This window comes from Xyrauchen texanus, chromosome 1 (genome assembly GCF_025860055.1).
Source record: "Xyrauchen texanus isolate HMW12.3.18 chromosome 1, RBS_HiC_50CHRs, whole genome shotgun sequence".
In the NCBI taxonomy this organism is placed as follows: Eukaryota; Metazoa; Chordata; class Actinopteri; order Cypriniformes; family Catostomidae; genus Xyrauchen; species Xyrauchen texanus.
This window is the reverse complement of record NC_068276.1, coordinates 10,728,690-10,745,851: the sequence shown is the minus strand read 5'-3', so window position 1 is coordinate 10,745,851 and position 17,162 is coordinate 10,728,690. Positions and strand designations below refer to the sequence as shown.

The following is a 17,162-nucleotide window of genomic DNA, read 5'->3' as shown; positions in this document are numbered from 1 at the left end:
TCGGATCATCGGACACAACTACGCTGCAAAGCATTCATCAGAACAGCTCTTCCATCCAAACAATCTCGTTAGTCATTTGTTTTTTGCAGTACTGACCGCTACCACGTTATATTTTTACTCTGCCTTTCTTTCAATGCTCCATTTGCCGAAGCAGTTTATAGCGTGAAGTTGCTTGTGCATACTGGCTGCTTCGGCTCTGCATACATGTCAAACAGCTCTCCACGACCGCTCATATGTTCTCTTATCTAAACATTCCACACAGCCCCAATAACACAAAGCAAGTGCTGCTACAAACATCCACTCAGTTCTACACTATAACATGACTTTCCCTCCTCCTGTCAGGACAAACGCTTCATACAGGTAAAATCAGTCTATCCTTTTATTTTACAGTCTTCTGTACTTTTGCCCGAATCATTGGATAACAAAGTTTTATTTGCAAGCTTGACCATACAACTTAATTGATGCATGAGTTTAAAACAGTTCAATAATCTGTCATAATTTTACACTCCACCCAACTTTAAAGTTTAAATCCATGCTAAATGTCTCAGCCTGGCACCTTGCTTTATACTCCAATATTTCAGCTTTTCTGTAGAATTTATTACAAGTCATAAATATAAACAAATCATTTTATTCACCACACTAATGTAAACTGTGATTATCTATTAAATCCAACTCTCAGGCACAAACTTTTATGATATCATATTTGACAAGGACATGAGACATTGAAAACAAATCAACAAAGCTTCAAACCATATGCTTAAGTTAACAAACATCAAACTACGGTATTCATCTTGGCACTTCGTTTCAGGTGCCTTCCAATTTCATGACAAACCAACTCTAGACAACGTTGTTCGTATGCACATGCAAGCAAGTTTCCTGACATTGTTTCACAAATGTTCCTGACATTTACTGTAGCAAACAATTACGTTCAGGTGTCCACAGACACTGCGTTTACCACGTTACCATGTTTTCCACTGGCTACACACATCCCTTAGCAGCACAACTGTGGCATCTTTCGGGCCATGCGACAAACTCCCACTACACTTAAACAGTGCACATACTGTCCAAGCACTGCAACTGTGGCATCTTTAGGGCCATACGACAAATTCACACTACATGGCAAACAGCGCAAATGTGCTGTCCAAGCACTGCAACTGTTCATGTGCCACAACCACAGCACATCTTTCAGACCATGCGTCTCAGCCTGCATGGCTCCATAACCTACATTATACCACTCATACCAAACTAACCATCACCCATCTAGCAACTGACAACAATCGGGCTGTTTCAGGTCATCCCTAAACAGTTCACCATAAGCCTGCATATCCGCATCAATCAATCAATTTAATTTGAAAATAGACAACCATTCGTCCTCACGACAAATGCCGTGCTCAACCCATTCCTACCGCAGTGTGTTCTAGCTTATTCACAGCGTAAAACATCACATGAAATCTTGGGGTCTTCCTGTTAAATGCTGAGCTTGAGGATTCATCCAGTTCATTCTACAATTGTATGCCATGCAGGCCCATGCCTGCGGATCCAGCCACTCGCAGCTTTGAGCTAGCTCAGTAAAATTAAGCATAACATTTTCACGCAAATTGCCCGAGGATTCAGCCCGCTCATATCACAACTGCCCATGCAAACACGTATCCTGACATTGCCTCACATATGTTCCAGGTGCCTTAGTTTTTCAACATAAACTGTTCTCTCTACCAATATCCATCCCTCTACCCCCTTCTGTCCATGGGCAACTAGAGCATATTCCCACATAAAGCTGCCTCCGCTGAAGAACCCGACTCCAGACCCATTCCCCTCTTCACTTTACCCTCCTCCCTTCTACAATTTTAACCACTTCTACTCCGTTGCAATGCTACCTCCGCAAGTGAACTTCATCCCTAATCCCTCCTCAGCTAACCATAATTAAAGCAGAACACATTCAAGGCTCAAGGAATCAGCAATATGTTTTTTCTTAAAGATCCAGAGCCTTGGCCCAGAAGAGAACCCGAAACCAACCCCAGTTCCTCCCAGTTCAGAACTGAAATTCCTAGAAATCACCCTCTAAGACTCCTCCTCCATGCCCTCAGGACTCCAGTCTTCAAGCCACCCCCCCCCCCCCACAAACATATCGGACAACTTGGAAATGCTTAAAGTTACAATCTGCCATTTCCAGATTTTTCTATCCTCTCCAAATCCTCCTTCGCTTCACACCCCAACAAAACAACTTACAATCACTCTACTAACTCGTTGCCTAAACACTCAACATAAGGGCTACATTTCTCTAAACACCTCAAAAACACTCCATAACTCATCGCCATGACAAAATTTGACCCAAGAATCCATCTCACCATTTCGGACCTCAACATCTTAGACAACGACATATCAGATAATTCATCAAACAAAGTTTAACAGACTAAACCAAAAGAGGGCACCCAATTTTCATTTTCAACCTTCCTACTCCCATCCAGCCCTTCCAATTAATAGCCCACAATCGACATAACAGAGGATCCCAAACCAAAACCCTCTTGATCCCCTTTCGTCGACAACAAAAATCACGATTCTGGTTCTAAAAACACCTCAAATTTGTCCTACTCAATTCCAGCATCTCAGATAAACTATACTCAAGCCATTCCTTTCGCTTCTACGCCGCAACCACAGCAGCCCACAGAGGCCTGCCCAAACACCACATACGATTAATGGGCCGCTGGCCATTGAACGCATATCTTGGCTACATATGCACCAGCGAGAGCCCCCATTTGATCACAGGTTGGGCTCACCTGCTCGAACGGGCTTTGCCCGTTTGCTGCATGGGACCATCCGTCAAACCCACCAAGGCTGGAAGGAGACTTAAGGTCAGTCCGGGCAGCTAGGATTCATTCCTCCGTCCGGGGGCGGCCTCTGTGTTTGGGCGTAATGATGCCTCCAGTGGTTTTCAGCTCTTGTAGAGCTAATTTCCATGCGGCCACAACAGCCACTGTCTCTTCAGTGCTTCCAACTATTTTCATTCTCCATCTCTGCCTATCCTACACCTCCCAGTATCCTATCCCCCGAGTGGACCCTAGTGCAAGGCTGTCTCCACTAGCGGACCCCGCTCGTTCTATCATACTTTGGCACCTCTTCCCACCTCTCTCACAAATAAATGTTCAATTGCAGTCATTATGCTTTTTTAAATAAAAAGGAATTTGGCCATAGGAATGTACATTTCTTTATTTAACTGGTTCAAAGTAGGCTACATTTTGGTAAATTATTTAAAAGTTTTAGGTGTTTCTTGCAGGTTACTTGTTTTCTGCAATTGAAGTTGTTTTTAAATAAAAACAATAATCCACTTTACACAATTTATTTAATTAGAAGTGCTCCTGATGAGGCTTTATAGGTGCATCCCTAGTAAAGAAAAATAATAAGAAATATAACAATTGAGTTGTATTTTAGTTTTTTATTAAAAAGCCCTTTAACTGCCTCTGTACTTGGGTCCTCCCTCAATATTGTGACACAGAGATTATAAAATGAGTACAGTGCTCCATTTCTTGAACCAAGTTCCAAAAAACAACAAAACTCCAATCAGTTGCAAATTCTTTGTGAAAGGAAAAATTCTGAATTAGTAAACAGAATTAAACGAGTCATTTCATATATCAAAATGTATTTCATCTTTCTATAACAAGTTCAACGTAGGGTACAACGGGGCTAAATGCTCCACAGGGTAAAAGGCTCCATTGATTTTTTCTCCCAAACCACTAAATAGCAACAAAAATGACAAAAGTACTTTCTTAAACAACTGTTTGTCACTATGCAATGCAAAATTTTGCTGATCCATGAGATCGTTGCGTGTGGTGTCTAAAGGTTGAGTCAATCTGATCTAATCTAATTTTTTAAATGCTGCAAATTTATGTAGTAATGAAATCCCTGAAATTCTTTTGAAACAAAATACAAAATAATTTTCAGTTTTGTTTAAGGTCATTGTGGCAGCGGGGGTGTGGTCAAGTGCCCGCCCGGAGAGAGGGAAGCGGTAAGGGCACTTACACCTGAGCTAAATTATGTCTAACACCTGTCTCTAAATCCAGTGAGCACGGGGAGAGCAGATAAAAGACAAACACACACATGACGGACATGTGTCCGTAAAATATCTCCCTCTCTCAAGTGTTGGTGGCGTAGGTCTATTATCCGTTCTCCCCGTGCTCACTGGAATTAGAGACAGGTGTTAGACATAATTTAGCTCAGGTGTAAGTGCCCTTACCGCTTCCCTCTCTCCAGACGGGCACTTGACCACACCCCCGCTGCCACAGTCATTAAATCAAAACATTTTCAATAGCTGTCCAATAATCGAAAGGATAGTATTTGGGGTAAAAAGCCCCCCTGTTGCAGGGGCTAAAGACCCTTATTAAATACATAGTTTTTTTTTTTTTTTAAGTTGGGCGAATAGATTTGCAATGAAAAATATTCAAAGTGGGCTCACAGTAACTTATCCAATCATAATAGAGATTCATTTGTTTATAGTATACTTGAGATGTAATTAAATGCTAAAAGTGTTTGAAATTAACAGGAAATGGATGACTTTTCTGAAGTAGTTATTTTGAGTAAGCATCATCTTAATTTGTTACTCAAAAAAAGCATCTTGGCATCTTAAAATTATTTCCATTAGTTGACAAAATATGCACAACTATTGTCCCTATATCTACCAACACGGTGAATAACATATGGGTGAACCTGACTAAGTTACGTCGGACACCGGATTGATTCCATCCGCACCGCAAGTTGGGACCAGTGGTGGCTCAGCGGTTAAGGCTCTGGGTTACTGACCGAAAGGTCGGGGGTTGAATCCAGCACCGCCAAGATACCACTGTTGGGCCCTTGACCCTATCTGCTACAGGGGCGCTGTTTCATGGCTGACCCTGCTCTCTGACCCCAACTTAGTTGGGATATGCGAAAACAACCGCATTTCATTGGCTCTGTACCTGTACTCTGCACAATGACAATAAAGTTGAATCTTAATCTTAAGACTTCATGGCAACGGTTGCGCCCTCTCATCATCTCTAGTAAAGAGCACGACAGAACAACATTGATGTGGACAACAGCTCTGATCTTTCTGTGCTGTAATCTTGAATATTGTTCTCTAGCACCAAACATGCATCATTTATGCCCTGTCCCGCTCCGCAAGCATTGCCACTTTTCCCTGCATGTGTGTAGACATGAACGCTGCATGAGTTAACCTGGTTTCAAAGAACCTTTTAGACCAAAACGTTTTTCCCTTCTAAATGTATATTTATTAATCAGGATGTTTCGAGCCTTTAATAATAAACAAATCAATTTCTGTTCTAATTTTGTGAAAATTAATTAAGTGTCTGGAATGGATAAGGAAATACTAAAATTACTAGTTGGTAGCCTAGTCTCTCACTTTAATGAAAATATAAAAATGTTTTTAAATTTGAAAAAAAAAAAAAGGTTTTCAAAATGTTCTCTCAGGACACCCCTGAAACAGATGGTCTTTTAACATTCATTTTCATTTGATAAATGGTAAAAGTCATTTATCAAAAATGCGGTATAAATATCGATATCGAACAATATGAAAAAGACATAAGACAAATTTTGGCCAGATCGCCCAGCCCTACTTAAAGTCCCAATTATTTTGTTTCCATTCCACATATGTAAACTCCTTTAAGGACAACTCTCACTCACCTGTCTTCACTTCGTACTCGCATCCAGAGATGCCTATTAGACTGCGGTTAGACTGGAGGAGGAATGGGCATGAGGCAAAAACATGGTTAAGTCAGACAGTATATTAGACGCTGCTTCTAATTTTTCATTTGCCGAGTATAGGGAGTAAATTAAGACGAAATACCAATTACGGACTTTGGTGCCATTCTCACTCTCTCAGACTTTCTCCGCTTCTTCAGAACGCAATGACTGACCGTCTTCGCATGTGCAGAAGTTTGGTTTGGAAAACATGTAATGCACAATGTAATTGAATATTTGTATCAGATTGCAAAGTTTAGGGGACATATAAACAGAACATTCGGAATTTGCAGTCTGATTGAATATTTTTGGATTGATGAAAATAAGTGCATGTAAACATAGCCATTGTCTCTTTCAGAAATCAAAACTACCTATATGCTTTGCAGGTTTGCTCTGATCACAGGCAGCAGGGGAAAACAATTCGAATAATCATCCAACCATACAATCTCAGTTATAATAATAGCTTATCCAGGGCTCCAGACAGTGACTAACTGGTCGCATTCTGTGTCCATTCACCCAGCAAGTGCGGCTACATTTTATTAGAGGTTGCTCCAGTGTGACTACAGAGTATCAGCAATGCCAAAAGCAGAATAAAGCATCGCTATCTACTACCTGGATCAATTATCAGCATGGCTCAATGGACAGAGCAGCGCAAGTGCAAGCACAGAGCAGGTGCGTTTTCTCTCGAACCAGTCTCAAATGTGCAGCAATTTTCTGTTGCAAACCCCTATGAAAACCCAAATGTCTTTGTGGGTATACTAGTTTAAAAACATATAAAAGGCCCCAGATATTCAATTAAGTATTAATGAAATGAACAGAAGAAAACACTGTGCCATGCACAGACATAACATAGAAGCCATCCAAACATCCCTATTCTTACACAGATTTACCATAAATTTACTATAGTAACAATCACTAACTTTATCAACTACAGTAATTAAGGCAGAAATATATTTATATTACATATATTATTTAGATAGTTTAATTATAATATAACTATTAGGGGAAAGAGAGAATATAATAAAATTGTGTTACAACTATGGCCGTTCCAAAATTATGATATTTTGAAAAGTTTTTAGATGTATTAGGAATACGATTATTCATACTATTATTATTCATACGGTTCTTGATATTGGTTATTTCGGTAAAATCTGTTCTCTTCTAATGCTCCTAGGAAAATTTTACATTTTTTTTTTGCTTTCAGAAATTAAAAGAGATTACTGAACATTGATCAATAAGTGCCTAATTAAAGAACTAAATTGCTCTGTCAGAATAATTTGTCCCAATATAAATTAGGTGTTAACTTTTTACCTTATATAGATGTTGTTGTTCATACCAGAAAATCTATGTCCTACTGTCGAATGTGCATTTCATTTGGGACAAAATATGCAAATGTATTGGTAATTGCACTTGTTTTTGTAATGCAATAATAATATCACTTTTATTACTCGTTTCAGTCTTAAAATGTTACATTTTATAGCCCCCGAACCCCACCCCAATTGAAGAACATGGTGCCTAATGTTGTCAATTTTCCTATTCAGTCATGTTAATCATTTTGTCTATTGTTGGGCATACATAGCTCATTGTAATTTTAATAAACGTTAATGTTTGTTTTTAAAATACTTTTTCTTTTATTATTATTGGTTGCAACCTGATGTCCAATGTACAGTAACATCTGTGTCTGACAGAAAATCCAGTTGAGAACCACAGTCATATAGCTCACCATGTGCTCTGGAAACACACTATTCTTTTTTAGCAGTACTACACTGGTCAGTCCTGTTATGCTTCACCCATTTTAAAAGAAAGGCTTCCTTAACACAAAAGGTCTGCAAACAGGCTGAACTGTTGCTAATCAACTGTGTCCGTAATCCCCATTCACAAACAGGGCTACCGCTATTTGTACTAAACACATTCTTATCGCAGCCCACTTTGTAACCGTGGGCTGAGTTTTGTTAGCCATTGTGAGCATAAAGGTCAAAGTACAGATGGGCTACAGATCTCTTAACCAAGTGAAATTAAAGCAGCTGACTTAAAAACAAAGTGCCCTTCAGTTCCACTCAAGTCACCTGACTCCACTCCTGAATGCTCTTGCGCATTCTAAAGCAAACTTGGCAGTGCAGCGTGTCAACCAGGTGCTAAAAATGCTCACATTCTTTATTCATTTTGCCTTATTTGCATTAACAATGAGGTGGCAGGGAAGGAATTGCCTGCTGGGGGGGAAAAGTGTTGAAGTAATAGAGTCATGGATGGTAATTTATTTGGGCCTTCAGCGAGTGCAGGCTGAAAAATATTTAAAAGGAGCAAGTTTGTGTTGCGTATTTCCTCGGATCAATCACTAACCCAGCGTTTGATTTGCTGACAGTTTGCCGCTAAAAGTGTTTGTGTGTTATTATTGCTTTAAAGGAGACCTATTAAGCCCCTTTTTACAATGTACTTTTTATGATGTAATAAGTCTCAGGTGTCCCCAGAATATGCCTGTGAAGTTTCAGCTCAAAATACCCCACGGATCATTTATAATTCCATGTTATAAATGCCTCTTTTTGGGTGGAACCAAACACATGCTGATTTTGTGTGTGTCTCTTTAAATGCAAATGAGCTGCTGCTCCCCGCCCTCTTTCAGGAAGAGGGCTGTGCCTTTACAGCTCATGCTTCGGACACTACAACAACAACAAATCAGAACCAATATTACTGACAGCATAAATACCGAAGTTCAGCCAGGGCTGGTCTGGGAAGAGAAATCGGTCAATTTTACATTGCAACTGGCCCAAAAGTTGAGCAGGGGGGTGTTCGCTGTCCTTTTCTGCATATGGTATGCCAGATTACCAGTCCAGCCCTGAGTTCAGCCATACATGTATAAATATATATGTGTATATATGTATATCTGGTCTCCTTGAATACAATCAAAGACAATGGTAACTTTAGCTGCATTAGCCGTGGAATCAGCTAACAAGCACATTTGGAAAGGCGATTTGCAAACATTCACAAAATATAAAGTGAGATACTTACATCTGCTTGACAATACATTTTTTGAAAATCCTGGTTTATATTGATACTCATTCACAAAGCATTCTGGTGTAAAATGATTTGCACAAACATACACACATTTTTTTATGTTTTGGGGCACATTTCCTTCAAAAACAAAACTTGTTCACTGCATCTTCATTAGCTCGGGAGTACATGAAGACTCTTATGTTCACTTTTGCAGTCAACAACAGAACCCTTATGATGCTTATGAAGCTGAGACATTATTCTTCTCACTGTACCTGCTCAAGCTCGGAAAAAAATGGCAGACTGTGTGCATATCACTCAGGGGAGGAGGGTGGAGTCGGTCACCAGTCGTGGGCGAGCCCTGCTCTAATGTGACATCACTTTAGAGCAGAAACGACAACCGTTCATTTTGACACACTGTTTTTGATTAATAGAAATATAAGAAAGAGGATTGGGTGGACATTTAACATTGTAGGATGGTTGTGTACACACACTGCCGACTCACATTTATGTACAAACACCATGTAAATTTAATTTTGCATATTAGGTCCAAGAAATGGTGTGATTTTTTTAAGAATACATAAAATGATCAGAGACATGTATATATTTCCAATGAACATACTGTACCTGCTATTACTATTTGATAAACTGTAGTGAAAACATAACATAACATATGATTAGATACGATTTCTTTATTGCAATAGTCACTAGCTGTATATAACCAATTCAGTTATAAACACAGCATAGTTTGACGGCCTGAAATACAATAGGCCTAAACGTTTATTTTAATAGAGATAGTTTATATGGTTAAATTATATATTGGTGACCATATCTATAGCATTTATTTTGTTTATTATTGGTATTAGTGCTGAAATGATTAGTCAACGTTATCAACAAAGTCAACAATAAAAAAAATTGTCAACACACATTTCCATTGTTGAATAGTCGTTTGATCTCATATAACGTAACAAGCGATCAGATATTAAAACCAATGATAGCACGCGAGAGGAGCACTGCAGCTCACGCCTGACTGAGGAGAGAATACACATCTTACGGTCAAAACGCACTCTGAACTTTCCAAACAGTTTCAGGTGATGTAGTTCGCAAAGTATGGGAAAATATACAAAAATACAAAACTAAATAATGAAGCACTCTCATTGTGAAATCCAGCGGAGCCAGAACTGCCATTTTTCTGATGCAACAGTTGCTTGTCTAGCGTCTTTAAAAGAAACACCCCGCCGTTATATCTTTAATGCATCCTTTAATAGTTCAAATAATAAGGAAGCAGGTCATGTAAATAAGTACAAACTCCAAAACTATAATTTCCTTGTGCAGTCTGTGCCACTTCTATGAGTCTCGTGAATTGACCCGATTTAAGGGGGAGAGATTGAAACTGCATCCCGGCTGATGCACACTATAATCCAGCTAGATTATAATGTGATCGCTCACCACGTAGCGAATCATAATATATGTGTTGCAGTGTGTATCTTATCATGAAGAAAATCGGCGGTATGCAGCTCTATTAAGAAGAGTGAGTTGGGAGCCTGGGTAGCTCAGCGAGTATTGACGCCGACTACCACCCCTGGAGTCGCTAGTTCGGCGTGCTGAGCGACTCCAGCCAGGTCTCCTAAGCAACCAAATTGGCCCGGTTGCACAGATTGACTGTCTCAGAAGCGGAGACAACTGAGACTTGTCCTCCGCCACCTGGATTTAGGCGAGTAACCGTGCCACCATGAGGACCTACTAAGTACTGGGAATTGGGCATTCCAAATTGGGAGGAAAAAAAGAGAGTTTTTTGAGAGTTAAAGATGGAACGATGTGAACAAAAAGGTGAGAGGGTAGTCTTCTGTCTTCAAACTTCCACCCATTTTAGCTACACTGCAACTAGCTCGTATACCAAAATTTTGGCTTCGGTACGATACCAGCCCTGGTACCTCGGTATCGATACTAATTCAATGAGCAACAGTGATGGAGGAGAGAGCCCTTAAAAGCAGCCAAACACGCCAGAGAAGAGAGAGAGAACGAGTTGAGTGTGCACCGTTGGTGACTGTTTATCTATTGAGTGTTATTAAGAAGTTTATTGTTGCTAGAGGTTTACATTTATTGAGAGTGTTAATTACTGAACTGAGAGGAGTACATACACTGTACAGAGAGGCAAAGAACTAAAGAGCCCTATCTGACTAGATCACTGCTCCCCATCTCCTCCTCATCCCCAAACATTGATTGTGTTACAGTTAGGGTTGCAACGGTATGAGATTTTATGGTATGATAACCGTCTCAGAAAATATCACGGTTTCACGGTATCACAGTATACGGTATTACACAATTACAATTAGTGAAAACAGAAGGGTTATTTATTTATTTATTTATTTTTTTTTGAGCAAACACTTTATTATAATTGAAACTTGAAACCATTTATTTTATTGAAGTATGTGTTACACTTTTAAGAATGATGCGGCATCCACTCTTGGTACATATGTGTAAAAAAAGTCTCCCTTTTGAAAGTAAATAGAAAAAATAAGAAAGCTAACAGAATTATAATAAACAGAATTATAAACATGATAAAAAATATAATGTAACCAACATGTTATATAACTAAAGCATGTTAGTTTACATGTTATCATAGCATGTTAAATGAAAAATAACAGCTGTGTGAGCTTTTAAAATAAAGTTCTATGATTATTAACAGTTAACATATACCGTAGGTGCGCGACAGTGAGGCCAGACTGCTCCTGTCTGTTCCTTTAACTCAGTGCTTCTCAAATGGTTTTGCTTCAGGATGCAGATTTTACATTGGAAATCAAGTGTCGACCTGCCATAGATTAAACATAACCTGTATTTAATGTATCCTGGGTTGCATTTCCTTTTATGTTGTATAGTTTTGGTCATGGTTTTCCAGTACAAGGACATGCATCAAGTGTCATTATTTTTGGTTGATGATGTCAACAACAAAATTTACAGGAAGTTTCTCTCCCCCTTTTAAAAACTGAAGAGCATATTTACTTATATGAGCCCATTATTATCCCATTTGTTACATATTTATACACATATTACACAGACGGAAAAGCTCCTCGTTACCATGGTTAGCCCAGTGTGCTAGTCTTAAATAATTGTAATAATAAATGTATTTTAATAGTTGAAATACATTTATAAAATAATGAAAAATAAATACTAGCTGAAACACATCTTGAAACTTTAACTACAACTGCCACTGTTGATATAAAATGAGGTCTAATAGATTCTACCTTTAGATTATTTCAAATGAAACCGAAACATTTTGTCAAAATATAACAGTTTCTTTTACTCATGTAAAATCCTGAAACAAATTGGTAAAGGTGATATGTGTAATTATTAATATTTTTAACTATTTTGGTAAAGGGGCCACATCTGGCTTTAAGTAGTGCATAAGGGGCCACATTGTATTGCTTTTGAGATACAATGTTCTGCATTGATTTGGTTTTTGTATCTTTTAAGCCCAGAAATAGTTGTGTACTCAATTTTCTGAAGTGTATCTGTGACTAATGGGAATATTTTGCAATTGCCTATTATATCGCTCTACAAAGATAGATCAGGCATTAAAAAACTGAATAAAGGCAGAGATTATACATTTATTTTGCCATCTCTACTTCCCTGTTAATTTATTATTCAGTTTTAATAAAAAAATAAAATAAATTATAGAACTTTTAATGTTTGTCGCAAAGCGGGCGAGTTTACTTGCTAAAAGGGTCATGATGCGGGTCTCCTCGATGGTTTTTCAACACTCAACAGAATAACACAGGCTGCATGACCAAGATAAATCATTACTGCAAGAGTTAGATTAACATACAGGTGCGAAGGGACTTCAACGTTTCTGAATTGCACAAATAAAAAATACATTACATATTCATCTCTGGCTTGCTTTTGCTAGCGTGTCAAAGATGCCGATATCTACTTTTATATTTAATTTAATCACTGAGAAGGTTTACCTGCAAAATTAGTAGCACCAAACATCACAAGCAGCCTCAAGAATGGACACAGAGTAGCCGTATAACACTTTTCCTTGAGCAGAATATTAAACTACAGATCGTTAAGTTTGTTCAAAGGCGTGCATGGTTGCCAGATTGCACAAAATAAGTATAACATTAGGAGGAATATTTCCAATTTGCGTAAGCATAAATCTCAAACTGGGGGTGTTTCGCCTCTTATCTTGCAACCCTGAGCATGTTAAATGCTAGTGGAGACGCGTTAGATTCCAATACAAGTTAACTGAAATATCCAATGAAAAATAAAAACGCTTTTATGATAAATGAGCCGCGGGCCATATGTTGCCCATGTCTGCTTTAGCTGTTTGCGAGATTATCATTAAATCTACGTCGGCAGTCCTAAATAGTCCATCACTTGGGCAGCCGCCGAAATGTCTAAAATGGGAGAACCATGACATTGCTCTTTCCCTGCTGTCCGCGACCCAGTCCGAATAGACCAGTTGAGAAACACTGCTTTACCTCACACACACACACTCATGTCAGACCACCTCGCCTCGCTTCTCTCAGACATTTTCTCCGCTGCGCGTGCGTGTGTGTCGCAAGTTGATGAGTCTGACAGGCAGACAAGGAATAAAGGAGATGCGCACGTGCATATGAGATACCGTAAAACCGGTATACCGCTGCAACCCTAGTTACAGTCTTATAGATAAAAATGATGCCTTTTCCGTTTAAATTTTTCTGGATTTCATATTAAATGTTTTAAATAAATGTTATGATCAAATTGTGTTTAATCAACTACATAATGTACAACTTTGATCAAATGAAAATATAACAATTTATAAATAATTATTTTTGGTAAAAAATAAGTGCTGGTATTCAGCTTTTGTGATATTGCTCACAGATAATAATACTAATAATTTAACCATTTAATATTATATTACTGTTATTATGAGTATTATTGATACTTTGAATACTACACTTTTATACAGTAGTAATACTGTATAATATGTATAATCAATTTACATTTGATATGTAAATTGTGTTGCGTAAATATGTTGTTTATTGTAATTGGTATATGTCTCGTCACTGTCATGACTGCTATGTTGCTCGGAACTGCACACAAGACTTTCACCTACTGTTGCACTTGTCTACATGGTAGTGTGACAATAAAGTGATTTGATTTGATTTAATATTTTCATAAATGTAATGATGTCTTCAATTTCAGGCATCCAGTTGCATAAAGCTCTCGTATCAGCTGGACTTTTATTTTGAAAGACCTATGAAGTTCTTCCTGTTTCGTGAACTGAAATCTCCAATGAAAAATGTCATTTGAGTGTTCACAGCTATTTATACACTATACACACTGTTGAATATAAAATTTTATATTTTAATATTTTAAAATATCTAAAATTCCTTAAAACAAGTGCACTATATCTTGAATATAATTGTATTTTGAATTTATTGCACTGGCAGATAATACCAATTTTTTAACTATTTTTTTAATAATAACATTAAAAATATTTATATTAAATATTACAAATATTAATTCAATGAATGTCCTTTAGATGTATTTTTAAAAGATGGTTTTTGCTCTTTATTATCAGTAAGCACATTTTTTACAACCTTTCATTTAAGGCACAAGCTGAATTGTCTGTTAAGAGCTAATGATTAATTAACGCAATAATTGTCCGAATAGTCGAATAATCATTCTAATAATCGTTAGATTAGTCGATTATCATAATAATCATTAGTTGCAGCTCTAATTGGTATCAGTAAGATTAGGCACATTTTTAAAGCTGACACGATGTACTTATTAACTAAGTCAGTGCTAAATTTGGTTGCACCACCTGTTCTTAAGACAAAACTTAGCTAGTAGGTCGTAAACTCTCCGTAAAGTAATGCGTAGTCACAGACTTTGACATTTACCTGTATTGATCCAATAAGCTGCCAACAATTTTGAACACATAAGTGTTAAGAGTCGTGAATTTCAGTTTGATCTTGTTACAGTTGGTGTTCAAACCTTGTTTTTTCATGTAACTATCAGCTGAAATAAATTATAGCCCCATTGAAATATAGATTACAAATAAAAGTAGTTTTAATAAATAATATATTTAGCCTATGTAAATAACAGAATTCAGGAACTGTATGAAAAATTTATAAGGGGCAATAAATAAACAGGCTGGTAAACTTAACATTTATTAATTTAATCATCTTATTTTGTATGTGTTGAAACTTGACAGTGCGACACACACAGGAAAGTGCACTGTTGGATTGGTTTTGTGCTGAAGAGTAGCGTAAATGTAGGGTTACGTCCTACCTAAGTATAAGGGTTTATTTATTAGTGTGTAAATTGTGACTTAAGCCGTGTCCCAACTGACACACTATGCACTTATAAATATAACTCAATATTCAACTCACATTTGTAAGGTGCTGTATCCACTGACGTTTTGCTAACTGCCACATTCTTCATTATTTACAAATGTTTTGTAAGACCAGCAGCGCAGCCAGGTCATGCCACACCTTCAGCAAGCCGCGTGCACGGAGTGCAAGAAGTGTCCAACATTCCCCACGTCGTTTTGACGGTTGAAAAAGTGAATCATCCGGATACTTAAAGTGCACTTCTTGTTGCTGTATTTTCAGTGTTAACATACTACTCACACTACAAAATGGTGTAGAATAGTACAGAAGTGTGTGGTTTGGGACGCACCTTGTGTGCCCATTTACATCACAACTAGACTAAATTGTAATTTATGTACAGCTGGTGCAACTGTTCTATGCCTGGCTTCAAAAAAACTAAACAGTTTCACATCTTTTCTAATGTATTTTAAACACTCCTATTTCACTTTAAAAAAAAGAAATTATTATTATTTTGCTTAGCTTATACCAGCCATAACCAACAATGACCGTATCAGCCAACATTTGTATTTATGTGCATTTTAAAAACAATGAATACACTGAATTTGTATGTTTGGCTATCTACCTTCATACAGGTTGCTGTTCTGACATCTCACAAATAAATAAACCTCACTCTAAATAGTCTAAAATAGAACACAGATGCCCCCATAATTGTGGCTTCAGAGGCATGACAGCATCAAAATCTAAAACAGCTACAGTTCAGCAATGCCAACTGTAGTCCAATGCAAATTCAGAGAGGAATATAAAAAAAATAATACTTCTGCATAGAGTCCAGACAATACTTGGAAGGAATTGCAATAATACTGGCTTAACTCGGGCAGCTAACACTGAAAGACATTGAAAATCTTTAGTAGCATTTCATAGATAGGTTTAATAAAACTGACTTGTTTATAGGATTGGATAGGCTATATGAAGGCCTTGCTCTTTGTTCATTAATGCAGTCAAATAATAACGTTATTTGCATGACAAATTTCATCATAACAACTTTCCTCCCAAATTTCACTGGTTTGCATGCAGCTTTCAGGAGATTTTTTTCTATGGGTTTAAAAAGGGAATCAACAGGCAGAGGCAGCAAACCTCTTATCTTTGTAATACAGTTGGTGATTGGCACTAAACCTAGCATCACAATAGCGCTATCGTCTCGCATGTATTCATAATAGTTGCGTACTACGGAAATCAAAGCACGTACTGGCTTATTGCAAATGTATTCAGCATCTAATTTGCATTAGCAACCAGCAAAGGCAGAAAAAAGTCAAATGTGTTGCTAATCATTTGACGTCACAATAGCCTCAGCTCAATATTCCTTTAGTAGCTCAAAACGAACGCAATATTGTTCCATTTTATCAAATGGAAGTGATTTACATTTTATAAACGTCGTTCTGTTGTTACGCGCGTGGGGGAAGGGGGATGCTGGCGTCCGTTTAAAGAGCCGCGCAGCTTTAGCTTCTATTGTTAGCGCGAAAACACAACATTGCCACAATATGACTTTCGATTTACCTTTAAATATCACAAACACATTCTTTAAATTATAGTAATAAAATCGGTACTCACCCGATGCATTCACAGCGGCTGGTGTTGCCATATTGCCTGGGTGGGAATGCAGAAATGAAGATATGACGCACAATACGAAACAAACCTGCACGCAATCCGCTCCGAGTGGCTCAAACACGCAAACTCAATTCAGCCCAGCATGTAAAAAATGTGAGCTGTGATCTAGCGATGCTGGGTAGGTTTTTAATGCCTTTCTGTTCGTACATGTAACAAAATTGTGGCAGACTTGCAAATGCAAGATGTCTGAATGGTTGTGTGAACACCGCGAGACTTCAGTGGAATTAATTAATGCAGAATCCACGAAGCAGTTTAAGTGGCTGTCTGCCCTCGAGGTTCAAACTGGGCTTGCATGTTTTCTTAAGATATGCCTTGATGCTTATGGTCATAAACTTGACAATCATTGTCTATACTAAGATCTGTGCAATAATAAAATATAAGGTAGGTGTCACAAGCATTAAAACTCAGCAACTTTAAGGTTTTGAATCCAATACAAAATGCTTGTTTTCACTAGCATTGGTTATG

General features: G+C 37.8%; 1 protein-coding gene across 4 annotated transcripts in view; it reads right to left on the bottom strand.

Moving 5' to 3' along the window:
* Positions 1 to 16,895, bottom strand: part of arnt2 (aryl-hydrocarbon receptor nuclear translocator 2) — a 146,052-nt gene extending 129,157 nt beyond the window's left edge. For all 4 annotated transcript variants that reach the window (XM_052144219.1, XM_052144298.1, XM_052144359.1 and 1 more), the window contains exon 1: positions 16,641 to 16,895. In XM_052144219.1, the coding sequence (XP_052000179.1) occupies positions 16,641 to 16,671 (31 nt within the window). In that variant the 5' untranslated portion in view covers positions 16,672 to 16,895. The remainder of the gene's footprint in view (positions 1 to 16,640) is intronic.
* Between the last annotated feature and the right edge of the window lie 267 nt (positions 16,896 to 17,162).